General features: G+C 49.4%; 1 protein-coding gene across 1 annotated transcript; it reads right to left on the bottom strand.

Moving 5' to 3' along the window:
* Positions 1–1,732: 1,732 nt before the first annotated feature.
* On the bottom strand, positions 1,733–13,208 carry LOC144486571 (uncharacterized). The gene is made up of 3 exons (XM_078204627.1): positions 13,142–13,208; positions 8,980–9,150; positions 1,733–5,773 (listed from the first exon to the last, which is right to left on the bottom strand). The coding sequence occupies exons 2-3, from the start codon at positions 9,051–9,053 to the stop codon at positions 5,476–5,478; spliced, it is 372 nt and encodes a 123-aa protein (XP_078060753.1). The 5' UTR covers positions 9,054–9,150; positions 13,142–13,208; the 3' UTR covers positions 1,733–5,475.
* Between the last annotated feature and the right edge of the window lie 224 nt (positions 13,209–13,432).

The raw sequence follows: 13,432 nt of genomic DNA on the forward strand, positions 1-13,432 counted from the left end.
CAAAACATTGTCTGATTTCAAGAAGAAATGAGATGTAGCTCTTGGGGCTGAAGGGATCGAGGGATATGGGGAGAAGGCGGGATCAGGCTATTGAGTTCAGCCATGATCAGAATGAATGGGGGAGCAGGCTCGAAGGGCTGAATGGCCTCCTTCTCCTTCTCGTTTCTCGGGTTCGATGACACAGTTTCCCAATGGCCGAGTCCCACGTCCTGGCCACCAGGTGGAGCCCGGCAACCGGAAAATAATTTGTTTATTCCGAGGCTTACGTTTCTGGTCACCTCACTACAAGAAGGATGTGGAAGCGCTGGAAAGAGTGCAGAGGAGATTTACCAGGATGCTGCCTGGTTTGGAGGGTAGGTCTTATGAGGAAAGGTTGAGGGAGCTAGGGCTGTTTTCTCTGGAGCGGAGGAGATTGAGGGGAGACTGAATAGAGGTTTATAAAATGATGAAGGGGATAGATAGAGTGAATGTTCAAAGACTATTTCCTCGGGTGGATGGAGCTATTACAAGGGGGCATAACTATAGGGTTCATGGTGGGAGATATAGGAAGGATGTCCGAGGTAGGTTCTTTACTCAGAGAGTGGTTGGGGTGTGGAATGGACTGCCTGCAGTGATAGTGGAGTCAGACACTTTAGGAACATTTAAGCGGTTATTGGATAGGCACATGGAGCACACCAGGATGATAGGGAGTGGGATAGCTTGATCTTGGTTTCAGATAAAGCTCGGCACAACATTGTGGGCCGAAGGGCCTGTTCTGTGCTGTACTGTTCTATGTTCTATGTTTAGTTTTTGATCCATTCAACATTCCTCAATTCATGTTAACATATTACCCCTAATCCCCTGAGTACTGGTGTGTGTTTTTAAACAATATTCGCACCTTGCGGTGCTGCCCGCAAGCCGATGGATAAATCCAGCCCCAGGGTCCCTGTTCAGGCACTAACTTTAATACAATACCAAATAGTTCAGTTTGTCATGACCCGCCCAACACTGCAGAGAAAGGTGCGGGATTGGAATCGAAACATCGCAATTCACTCGCGATGGAAACTGACACTGAGTAACCTGAGACGGGCGTGCCCAGTTTATAGAAAATCACAAACAATTATTCGGAGTGAATTGAAAACGTGACTGAAGATGAATTCAGCACCTGACCAGGTAGCGACGGCAATCTAACAAGTGGCTAACTGGGCAAGAATGTTGGCCCAGACAACTGCCTTGCTGGGGCGGCACGGTGGCACAGTGGTTAGCGCTGCTGCCTCACAGCGCCAGGGACCCAGCTTCGCATTCCCAGCTTGGGTCACTGTCTGTGTGGAGTCTGCACGTTCTCCCCGTGTCTGCGTGGGTTTCCTCCAGGTGCTCTAGTTTCCTCCCACAGTCTGAAAGACTGTGCTGGTTCGGGTGCATTGTCCTGAACAGGCGCCGGACTGTGGCGACTTGGGGAATTTCACAGTAACTTCATTGCAGTGTTTATGTAAGCCTTACTTGTGACTTCCTCCTGCTCCTCATCCTTCCTCCTCCTCCAATCCACAATTCCCCAACTCCAATCCCCTTCCCTCCTCCCCTGACTCTCAGTAGGCTGCAGTCCCGCACCCTCCAATATCTCACCAGAGTGTGGACAGAATCGACAACTCTGAGGACACCGGGGGTACTGTTAGTTTGCAATAAATCCCCAATTGTGAATTCAAGCAGGTTCCACGAGACTTTCACAATCCGGAAAGAATCAACACTTCAAATGGTAAATGCAAAAGCTTTATTCACTATTAAAGGACAGAAAGATAACAAGTTAAAAAGATAAAAAGGCGTAATATAATTAACAGCAATGAACAGTAAGAGGAGAATGTTTAACTTGAACAATCAAACAGACTTTCCTCGGTTGCTCAGTCTGAAGGTGTGAAGTGATAATTCCAAAACCTGAATAACACGAGAACAAAATGGCCACTCCAAACCTTCATTTTTACCCCCGTCACTCACACTCTCTTCACTCAAATTAGCCCAAGGGTTGCCCAATAATTGGGTCATTTAACCATCTGCTGATGAATAATTGGCGCCGATTCCCACTTGCTTTTTTTAAAGCTTAACGCTTATTTATTAGTGTCCCAACTAGGCTTACATTAACACTGCAATGAAGTTACTGTGAAAATCCCCTAGTCGCCACACTCCGGCGCCTGTTCGGGTACACCGAGGAAGAATTTAGCATGGTCAATGCACCTAACCTACACATCTTTGGACAATTGAGCAAGGGGCAATTTAGCATGGCCAATCCACCTAACCCGCACATAGAGTCATCGAGTCATAGAGGTTTACAGCATGGAAACAGGCCCTTCGGCCCAACTTGTCCATGCCGCACTTTCTTTTTAAAAACCCCTAAGCTCATCCCAATTGCCCGCATTTTGCCCATATCACTCTATACCCATCGTACCCATGTAACTATCTAAATGCTTTTTAAAAGACAAAATTGTACCTGCCTCTACTACTACCTCTGGCAGCTTGTTCCAGGCATTCACCACCCTTTGTGTGAAAAAATTGTCCCTCTGGACACTTTTGTATCTCTCCCCTCTCACCTTAAACCTATGCCCTCTAGTGTTAGACTCCCCTACCTCTGGGAAAAGATATTGACTATCTAGATAGCTGATCTGTGCCCCTTATTATTTTATAGACATTATAAGATCACCCCTCAGCCTCCTACGCTCCAGAGAAAAAAGTCCCAGTCTATCCAGCCTCTCCTTTCACTCAATCCATCAAGTCCCAGTAGCATCCTGGTAAATCTTTTCTGAACTCTTTCTAGTTTAATAATATCCTGTCAAGAATAGGGTGAACAGAATTGCTCACAGTATTCCAAGTGTGGCCTTACCAATGTCTTGTACAACTTCAACAAGACGTCCCAACTCCTGTATTCAATGTTCTGACCGATGAAACCAAGCATGCCGAATGCCTTCTTCACCACTCTGTCCACCTGTGATCCCTAAGTCATCTTTCAGACCGTGGGAGGAAACTGGAGCACCTGGAGGAAACCCACGCAGACACGGGGAGAACGTGCAGACACCACACAGACAGTGACCCAAGTCAGGAATCGAACCCGGGTCCCTGGCGCTGTGAGGCAGGAATGCTAACCGCTGTGCCACCCGTGCATCTCCTGGTGTTTTAATGCAAATGCTTGCTAAAAAATGAGACTATTTGAATAAGGCCCCATTCCTTTTCCAACTGAGTGTAATTTGCCAAGGGTGTGAAAGTTTGGAGTTTAGCCACTTACAATTCTCATCATTTATGACTAATGTATTTAAAATCAAGCATTAATTATGTGTAATTATAAAATGTAAAAGATTATAAACTTTGTGTTACAGATTATATTCCCAGCCTTTTGAATAGATCTATTGATTAATTTCTTATTCTTTAATTGTCTCATAATTAAGGCTCTTCACTTTACGAATCTGGCTGGTTTCCAGTAATGCAGTAACTGCGGGTTGCTCTCGGCCTACCTCCTGCTCCAATCCACACTTCCACAACTCCCATCCCCTTCCCTCCTCCCCTGACTCTCAGTCCCGCACCCTCCAATATCTCACCAGGGTGTGGACAGGATGGACAACTCTGAGAGCCTCACAATTATCCTCACACTTCACACACTCCTGTCGGAGTCACTGGAGAGCAGTCGGGAACTGGAAGCGTGACTGCTTCCCCACTGCCACCCCCCCCTTCGTTGTCCCGGGAGCTGGGGTGGGTTGAGTGAGCCGCTCTGTCCAAGTTTTAGCACTCACCTAATGAAGGAGCGGCGCTCCAAAAGCTCGTGCGACCAAATAAACCTGTTGGACTTTAACCTGGTGTTGTGAGACTTCTTACTGTCCCAGTTTGAGCAGGCTGGTCCATCCACTCAGCTGCTGGGAGCAACACTGAAGTGTAAAGTGGGAGTTGCTGCTGGATGGAGGACGTGAGTTACCCCCAGACTGCAATCAATCTCAGCTCCTTCAGTCGGTGCAGCCCCTGAACCTAAGCTCAGAGAAACTCTGCCCATCACCCAGTGTTAGACAGTTCATTAACAGAGTTAATATATTGCACGCTGGTTAGTGAGAGTTCACCTTCTTACTAAACAAACCCTTTGGGATTTTTACATGAAGAATCGGATAGATTAATACAAGAAAATGATGCTAAAAGAGCACAGGGAGATCCCATTACATAACACAGAGCGTGATGCCTTTAGCAGTAGAATAACAGCATGAACTGGGTCCCACGGGGCTGGACTTTGTATCGTCGGGATGGGGAGTTGAGGGGGTAAATTGGGGTAAATTGCACTCAGTGACCCCGAGTCGTCACCTCACAATATTCCCCTTTAGAGAGTGTGCGAGTCCCATCACAGATGAACGGGAAGCTCCAATGAGTTGCTGGTTTCAGTGGGGGGCAGTCGGAGCCCCTCTACCTGATGGGGGTGGGATTGGGGGACGGGGGGGGGGAGGTAGGAAACTGAACCCCGGAGTTGTTGCTTCCATTGTATTGTATCCCAATAGGTGGTAAATGTCACTGCCCCTGAGGAGGGCATCAAATCAAACATAAAATTAATAGGATTAATAAATCTCGAATTAAATGACTTCGAATTTGGATTTTCTTACCCTGTGATGTTATTGTACCTTTCAGAGATTTTTTTAAAATCATGTTCTCTGCCGCTCTCAGTGTGCCGAGTTATCTTTGGGAGTCCTTTTATTGCTACTTAAATGGGGTTTGTTTATTTTTTACTTTGGGATTTATGATGAGCTGCATTGTTAGGAGGAAGGCCATATGTTTTTGGACAGTTTTGTTTTCTTTCCTAGGGAGTTTAAGGTATCATTTACTGTTTGACTGGCAGTAGTTTGAGTTTTGGAAGGGACATTAAGCTGGAAAGAAGTGTCTCTCTCTCTCCCTGGTTTTGGAAATTTTGCTGGTTAGCTGAAAGCAAGGCTTCTTGCCTTCCTGGAGTAAATAATCTGTTGTTGTTTGGTTTGACCAGAGTCTCTTCCTGGTGTTCTGGGAAGCTAATCTGACTTCAAACTATTCTGAGAGTATCAAGAGAACTGCCGCTTTCAACCAAAGGACTCAATTCCAGTATCACGTGAGCATTAGTCTTTGCTGTGTTGAACTTGTTTAAAGGGTTTTGTCTATGGGCGGTTTTGGTTTGATTGGAACATCTTAGATGTATTTGTTAAGGGTTATACATTATCGTGATTGTTTTGTTTGTAATTGATAAAAGATATTGCTAATTTTCTTTCCATACAGGTTAACTACATTCTTAATTAAACCTTGTTTGATAAAAGCTCCCTACTGGGTCTTTTGAATCACACCTGAAGTGAAGCCTATCATGCTTATCTGAGCCAAAGTCAAGATGCAAAACTCATGACCCAGGTGGGCTCCATAAAACACTTTCTACCTGAACGATGACAATCTGATATTGACAATGGAAAGATTATTTGGCGAGTCCAGCCCAGTGACACTGTTCAATGCTGATTCGAACACCCGTTAGTGCAGCAGATCTGGCCATTTCTCATTGTTCATTGCTGCTTTTGCCTCATTAACTCTTGCTTTGGTGTCGAGACGAAACCACTTGGTGCCTCCGCCCAGGTCTGCTTTGTATTCCTGCAGTGCTTCAAGAACCCTTCCCTCTGCCTCCTTGTCCCTCACCCGTACTTCATGCTCACGCGTCAGTTGTCGGGGGTTTCCTGTCTGAAGTCCACGGCACCGTTCCGTGGGATTTTTAGAATGGCCCACTTTGTAATATGTGGTGTTTGCCTCATGGATTAAATGTGATGTGTATACCCTAAAGGGGAGAAGGAGCTTACATTTAATCAGCAATTTTCACAATCTCCGGATCTCCCAACATTCCCAATCTTGTACACAAACATCCCAAAGTAGCAACATGAGGAATAACAAACACTGACACAAGAGACACATATTGGGAGGGGTGGGGGGGGGGGGGCGGCAGCTCTGACACACGGAGGGGATTTGAGGAGGGGGGATTGGAAAGGGGTTCAGATGGGGAATTCCTGAACTGTGGCTTTTTGATACCTGGCCACAGTTCAGAAGAACTGAGTGAAAGATTGGGAAAGATCCTAGCCGATTCTTCCACTTTACTGACCCAGCCCGACAATCAATCAGCTGTCTGGAATAAAAAAAAACCTAAAAACCAGCAATTTCAGGAAATTATTTCAGATTTTTGCAGTGATCATTAGTCAGAGTTCACTCAAATTCCTTAGAATCGGGAAGTGTCACAAGTCGGCTTACATTAACACTGCAATGAAGTTACTGTGAAAATCCCCTCGTCGCCACATTCCGGCACCTGTTCGGGTACACTGAGGGAGAATTTAGCACGGCCAATGCACCCTAACCAGCATGTCTTTCAGACTGTGGGAGGAAACTGGAGCACCCGGAGGAAACCCACGCAGACACAGGGAGAACGTGCAGACTGCACACAGACAGTGACCAAAGCCAGGAATCGAACCCGGGTCCCTGGCGCTGTGAGGCAGCAGTGCTAACCACTGTACCTTCGTGCTACCCCTGGGATGTAACATCGTCAACCAACAATCATTCTAGTTTCCCCTTCAAAATGAGCGGAATGACTCTGTACATAGCCATTAATTAAAAAATAGTTACAGCACTGAATCATTTCTCTGTCTGAACTCTCAGACTGTGCTTCCTCTGTCTGTAATCTCAGACTGTGCTCCCCGTGAATGTAGTCTCAGACTGTGTTTCCCTTGTCTGTACTCTCAGACTGTCCTTCCCCTGTCTGCACTCTCAGACTGTGCTTCCCCTGTCTGTACTCTCAGACTGTGCTTCCTCTGTCTGTACTCTCAGACACTGCTTTCCCTGTCTGTACTCGTAGACTGTGCTTCCCCTGTCTGTACTCTTAGACTGTGCACCCCCTGTCTGTACTCATGGACTGGGCTTCCCCAGTCTGTACTTTCAGACTGTGCTCCCCCTGTCTGTACTCTCAGACTGTGCTTCCCCTGCCTGTACTCTCAGACTGCTCCCCCTGTCTGTACTCTCAGACTGCTCCCCCTGTCTGTACTCTCAGACTGCTTCCCCTGTCTGTACTTTCAGACTGCTTCCCCTCACAATTATCCTCACACTTCACACACTCCTGTCGGAGTCAATGGAGAGCAGTCGGAAACTGGAAGCGTGACTGCTTCCCCGCCCACCCCCCCCCCCCGCCCCCCCACCCCCCCCCCCCCCCCCGCACTCCCCCCCACCCCCCTCCCCCACCCCACCCCCCCTCCCCCCTCTCCCGCCCCCCCCAACCCCCTCCCCCCACCCCCCCCTCCCCCACCCCCCCTCCCCCCCACCCCCCCTCCCCCCCCACCCCCCACCCCCCCTCCCCCCCACCCACCCCCGCCCCCCCACCCCCCATTCTCCCCCCTCCCCCCCCAACCCCCCACCCCCCCTCCCCCCCACCAGCCACCTCCCCCCCACCCCCCCTCCCGCCACCAACCCCCTCCCCCCCCACCCCCCCCCCCCCTCCCCCCCACCCACCCCCCCCACCCGCCCTCACCCCACCCCACACTCCCCCCCACCCCCCCTCCCCCCCACCCCCCCACCCCCCCTCCCCACCACCATACCCCTCCCCACCACCACCCCCACCCCACCACCACCCCCACCCCCCCTCCCCCGACCCCCCCTCCCCCCCACCCCCCCTCCCCCCCCCAACCCCCCCTCCCCCCCACCCCCCCTCCCCCCCACCCCCCCTCCCCCCCAACCCCCCTCCCCCCACCCCACCCCCCCACCTCCCCCACCCCCCACCTCCCCCTCCCCCCCACCACCCCACCCCCCCCTCCCCCCTCCCCCCCCACCCCCCTCCCTCCGCCTCCCCCCCTCCGCCCTCCCCCCCCTCCCCCCCTCCCCCTCCCCTACCCCCCTCCCCCCCTCCCCTCCCCCCCTCTCCCCCCTCCCCCCTCCTCCCTCCCCCCCCTCCCCCCCTCCCTCCCCCCCGTGGGGTGGGTTGAGTGAGTCGCTCTGTCCAAGTTTTAGCACTCACCGGATGAAGGAGCAGCGCTCCAAAAGCTCGTGCGACCAAATAAACCTGTTGGACTTTAACCTGGTGTTGTGAGACTTCTTACTGTCCCAGTTTGAGCAGGTTGGTCCATCCACTCAGCTGCTGGGAGCAACACTGAAGTGTAAAGTGGGAGTTGCTGCTGGATCGAGGACGTGAGTTACCCCCAGACTGGAATCAATCTCAGCTCCTTCAGTCGGTGCAGCCCCTGAACCTCAGCTCAGAGAAACTCTGCCCATCACCCAGTGTTAGACAGTTCATTAACAGAGTTAATATAGTGCACGCTGGTTAGTGAGATATCACCTTCTAACTAAACAAACCCTTTGGGATTTTTACATCAAGAATTGGATAGATTAATACAAGAAAATGATACTAAAGGAGCACAGGGAGATCCCATTGCATAGCACAGAGCGTGATGCCTTTAGCAGCAGAATAGCAGCACGCACTGGGTCCCACGGGGCTGGACTTTGCATCGTCGGGATGGGGAGTTGAGGGGGTAAATTGGGGTAAATTGCACTCAGTAACCCCGAGTAGTCACCTCACAATATTCCCCTTTCGAGAGTGTGCGAGTCCCATCACAGATGAACGGGAAGCTCCAATGAGTTGCTGGTTTCAGTGGGGGGGCAGTCGGAGCCCCTCTACCTGATGGGGGTGGGATTGGGGGACGGGCAGGGGGGTGGGCTGGATCCAGCAGCTTTGATTGGGTGGGAGGTGTTGCTGAAGATATCAAATTGCCCCGAGAGGGGATGGTGGGGTGGGGTGAGGGGAAAGTATGACTGGGATAAATAAACCCAGAATTAAATTACTTCACATTGTAAAACACACTTTGCAGAGTCCAGCCCAGTGACAGTGTTTGCTGCTGATTGAAACCCCCTGTGGGAGGGGAAACATGACCATCGCCACGGAACTGGGATGTCAGTTCCGGATAACACTAACCAACTTCATGCCCAGTATCACATTTAGCAACACATCATTGTTACCTGAGAGCTGCTCGAAATCGTGTGCGGCGAATCCAGTGAATCTGGTACTTTCTGTTTCTCAGCAACTGCTCCATCCTCGCTGCTGGGCTGTTCGTCTTGTTTTGTAAGCGACAGGTTGATCAATTCACTCGCAACCTCATCAACCTGAGAATCCTCTGATCTTTGTCCACTCTGAAGTTGAGAAAGAAGTAACATTCATAAAGCACCTTCCACAATCTCCACGTCATCCAAAATTCGACAACAAAAGACATCCCAAGGCAGAAACGTGAGGATAAAGGAACCCAGACCCATGAGGGGGGTATTAGGAGGGGGGAAACTGCCTGGTCACAGGGCGGGGGGTCACTAAGGAGAATAAAAGGCAGCAATTTCTGACTTAAAATCCTGAGCCAATCAGCAAATTCAGGGAAAAGCCGAGAATCGAAGATAACCAGAAACACTTTCTCTGTAAACTGGGTGTAACCTCCTCACTCAGAGAAATGTCTATTTCCATAGAAGCAAAGAACTTTACAGTGCAGAAGGAGGCCATTCAGCCCATTGAGTCTGCACCGACCACAATCCCACACAGGCCCGATCCAACGAAGCCCAGCCATTTACTCTGGCTAGTCACCCTGACACCAAGGGGCAATTCAGCACAGCCCAATCCACCTAACCCGCACATCTTTCAGACTGTGGGAGGAAACTGGAGCACCCGGAGGAAACCCACGCAGACACGGGGAGAATGTGCAGACTCCGCACAGACAGTGACCCAAGCTAGGAATTGAAACTGAATCCCTGGTGCTGTGAGGCAGCAATGCTAACCACTGTGCCGCCCCATTGTCCTTCATAAAGGATGACAGTGAATCTGTGGATACTACACAGCCCGGAGGCTGGTGATAAATCCGTCCCAATATTTAACCTTTCCCTCAGGATTTTAGACACATTCCCAATCCCATTCGTGTCCATCCCAAATAACCTGTCCAATCCCTTCAGCATTTTAAGTTCCTCAGTCGCTCCGTCTCTGAGCCTGTGTCTGTCTAAAAAGTCAAACTGGATCTGAATAATGTGTAGCCTGAATATTGCAGATTCTCCTGATCACTTTCCACTCCACACAGTCCCAGTATTCTCAGACTGTGCTTCCCCTGTCTGTACTCTCAGACTGTGCGTCCCCTGTCTGTACTCTCAGACTGTGCTTCCACTGTCTCTACTCTCAGACTGTGCTTCCCCTGTCTGTACTCTCAGACTGTGTGTCCCCTGTCTGTACTCTCAGACTGTGCTTCCGCTGTCTCTGCTCTCAGACTGTGCTTCCCTGTCTGTACTCTCAGACTGTGCTTCCACTGTCTCTACTCTCAGACTGTGCTTCCCCTGTCTGTACTCTCAGACTGTGCGTCCCCTGTCTGTACTCTCAGACTGTGCTTCCGCTGTCTCTGCTCTCAGACTGTGCTTCCGCTGCCTGTACTCTCAGACTGTGCTACCCTTGTCTGTACTCCACTGTCTGTAGTCTCAGACTGTGCTTCCACTGTCTGTACTCTCAGACTGTGCTTCCCCTGTCTGTACTCTCAGACTGTGCTTCCCCTGTCTGTACTCTCAGACTGTACTCCCCCTGTCTGTCCTCTCAGACTGTGCTCCCCCTGGATGAACTCTCAGACTGTGCTTCCCTGTCTGTACTCTCAGACTGTGCTTCCCCTGTCTGTACTCTCAGACTGTGCTTCCCCTGTCTGTACTCTCAGACTGTGCTTCCCCTGTCTGCAGTCTCAGATTGTGCTTCCCCTATCCGTACTCTCTGACTGTCCATCCCCTGCCTGTACTCTCCAACTCTGCTTCCCCTGCCTGTACTCTCCAACTCTGCTTCCCCTGCCTGCACATTTGGGAAAATGTGTGTTTTACCAACAGGTGACTGTCAGTCTCAATGATCTGGTGAAACGTCTGCAGTGTCTGCCGTTCGATATTGTAAACTGTCAGTTTCTTTACAGCCTCTTCATGCTCGCTGTCAGACAGCTGTTCCTGATATACAAATACCATTTCATTGGGGGAGCCAGGCTGAGGCTGAAGAAGCTGTACAACCTCAGCAAACACTTCAGCAGCATTCTCTGACCTTCCCACATAGAAATCATTCGTGCAGCAAACGCGGATCACGGAGGTTTTCCCACTCTGAAGTTGAGAAAGAAGTTCCATTCATAAAACACCTTCCACAATCCCCACGTCGTCCAAAATTTGACACCGAAAAAACATCCCAAGGCGTAAGAAAAAACACAGACCCATGAGGGGGACATTAAAAGGGGGGCAAACTGCCTGGTCACAGGGTTGGGGGGCGGGGGGGAATGACAGTGAATCTGTGGATACCACACGGCCCAGAGGCTGGTGATAAATCCTTCCCAATATTTAACCCAGTGGTTCCCAAACTTTTTTCACTGGGCCGCACTTTCAGAATAAAAATTTGCTCGTGCCACACCGAATTTTTTATTGATCATAAATACATTCAAAAACAACTCCGAGCAGTGCTTGATTCATAACATAGAACACAACTACTTTATAATATGATCATGGGACATCTAGAAAGTATAAAACAATGCTTGTTTAAACCATGTTTCAATGTTTCTTTGATTGTTCTTGAATCTTCCCGCCACACTTGCCATCCCCTCTCGCCGCACCAGTGTGGCGCGCCGCACCCTTTGGGAACCACTGATTTAACCTTTCCCTCAGGATTTTAGACTCATTCCCAATCCCATTCGTGTCCATCTCAAATAACCTATCCAATCCCTTCGACATTTTAAAATCCTCAGTCGCTCCGTCTCTGAGCCTGTGTCTGTCTAACAAGTCAAACTGGATCTGAATAATGTGGAGCCTGAATATTGCTGATTCTCCTGATCACTTTCCATTCCACACACTCAATATCACTCACTGGGGAAAATGGACAAAATTACACTCAATGCTCCAAGTGCGGCCAGAACCAAAGATTGACATTGGTTTCAATACTCAATGGATTTGCTCTCCCCGTGTCTGCGTGGGTTTCCTCCGGGTGCTCCAGTTTCCTCCCACAGTCTGAAAGACGTGCTGGTTAGGTGTGTTGGCCGTGCTAAATTCTCCCTCGGTGTACCCGAACAGTCACCGGAGTGTGGCAACTGGGGGATTTTCACAGTAACTTCATTGCACAGTAACGTCATTGTGACATGAATAAATATACAAATAAGGATAAGGAAACCGCCTGTGATTAAAGATAGAAAGCTGTGGAAATACACAATGGGTCAGTGAGGTAATGAATTGGGGCTCAGAGAGCAGGAGACGGGGGTTTGAGAGGTTGGAAGAAAGTAAAGAAAATTATTTCATGGTTTTCAGTTTAGTCGATTGTGGGAATGTGAGAAACAGAGAGTGAAAGAGTTTCCCACTTTGAGGTGGTGGAAAAGACTGAGTTAGAGTTGGAGAGGATCAGTAAGTCTCGATTTGATGATAGTGAGGGGGTGGGGTGTCTATCGTTCTCTAAATGTCATTGGGACTGGGTAAAAGGGATCAGAAAAAATTCATTAGGAAAGAGATTGAAGCGTGTTCAGGAAAATCACGCAGGTGTTAAACCAAGAATCCTTCTTTTTATTCAGGAATGGTGGCTTATAAATTGCCAGGAATTTCTCGCTACGTTTTCCTGGTCCCCAATCACCCTGACAGCGTCAAAGAGTCTCAATTCTCACTCACGGAGATCATTAAAACATTAAGAATCTGTTTCACTGCTTTGCAAACTCATAACTCACCAACGTACCCATCAATTGCAACTCTGTGAAGCACAAAACATGAGGAAAACCATTCGGTTCATCACAGCCCCGTCACCCAGAAAGACCCCCATCATTCCCCAGAAAACAGGGGGAACCACTGGGCACAATTTCACGTGGAGCCCTCTCTGAGGGTGCCACCCCACAGAGGACCCCGGGCTGGTATCCGAGTCGCCGCCCGGGTGAGATTGATACCTGGAGCAGAAATGCCAGCGAGCAGTTACCTGGGAGAGCAGATGAAAAGGAATTGGAAACTATTGCAGACACTTTGCAGAATAGTGCAGACAGTGTTGGGGTTCCCCGATACTGTGTCACAGCAGGTAGCTGGAGTAATGCTGATATCCCACACACACCTGGAGATAAACCCAAAACTCCACGTTGAATCTTAAATATTCCACAGCTAAATATTGAAACAGATAACTCACCATTTTCAGTTGGAATGCCTCTACAGTCCCGTCTGTTTCTCTCCTATATCTGGCAGCTCAGATATTGATAAACCGGTTTCAATTATGATGCGTCATTATTTAATTAATTGTTTTACTGTCATCAGTGCATCATTATCATTGGAAGATTCCCAAACACTCTCAGCCCACAGAGAAACACCTGGAGCATAGAAACGGATAATATGGAATAAATACCAGGATCTGGGAGGAACTCCAGTGTGGTCAGTGATCCAGTATTCAGGGTCTGTGGGGGTCTAATTCTCTCTTTGTACA

The sequence above is a fragment of the Mustelus asterias genome, unplaced genomic scaffold (assembly GCF_964213995.1).
Source record: "Mustelus asterias unplaced genomic scaffold, sMusAst1.hap1.1 HAP1_SCAFFOLD_400, whole genome shotgun sequence".
Classification (NCBI taxonomy): Eukaryota; Metazoa; Chordata; class Chondrichthyes; order Carcharhiniformes; family Triakidae; genus Mustelus; species Mustelus asterias.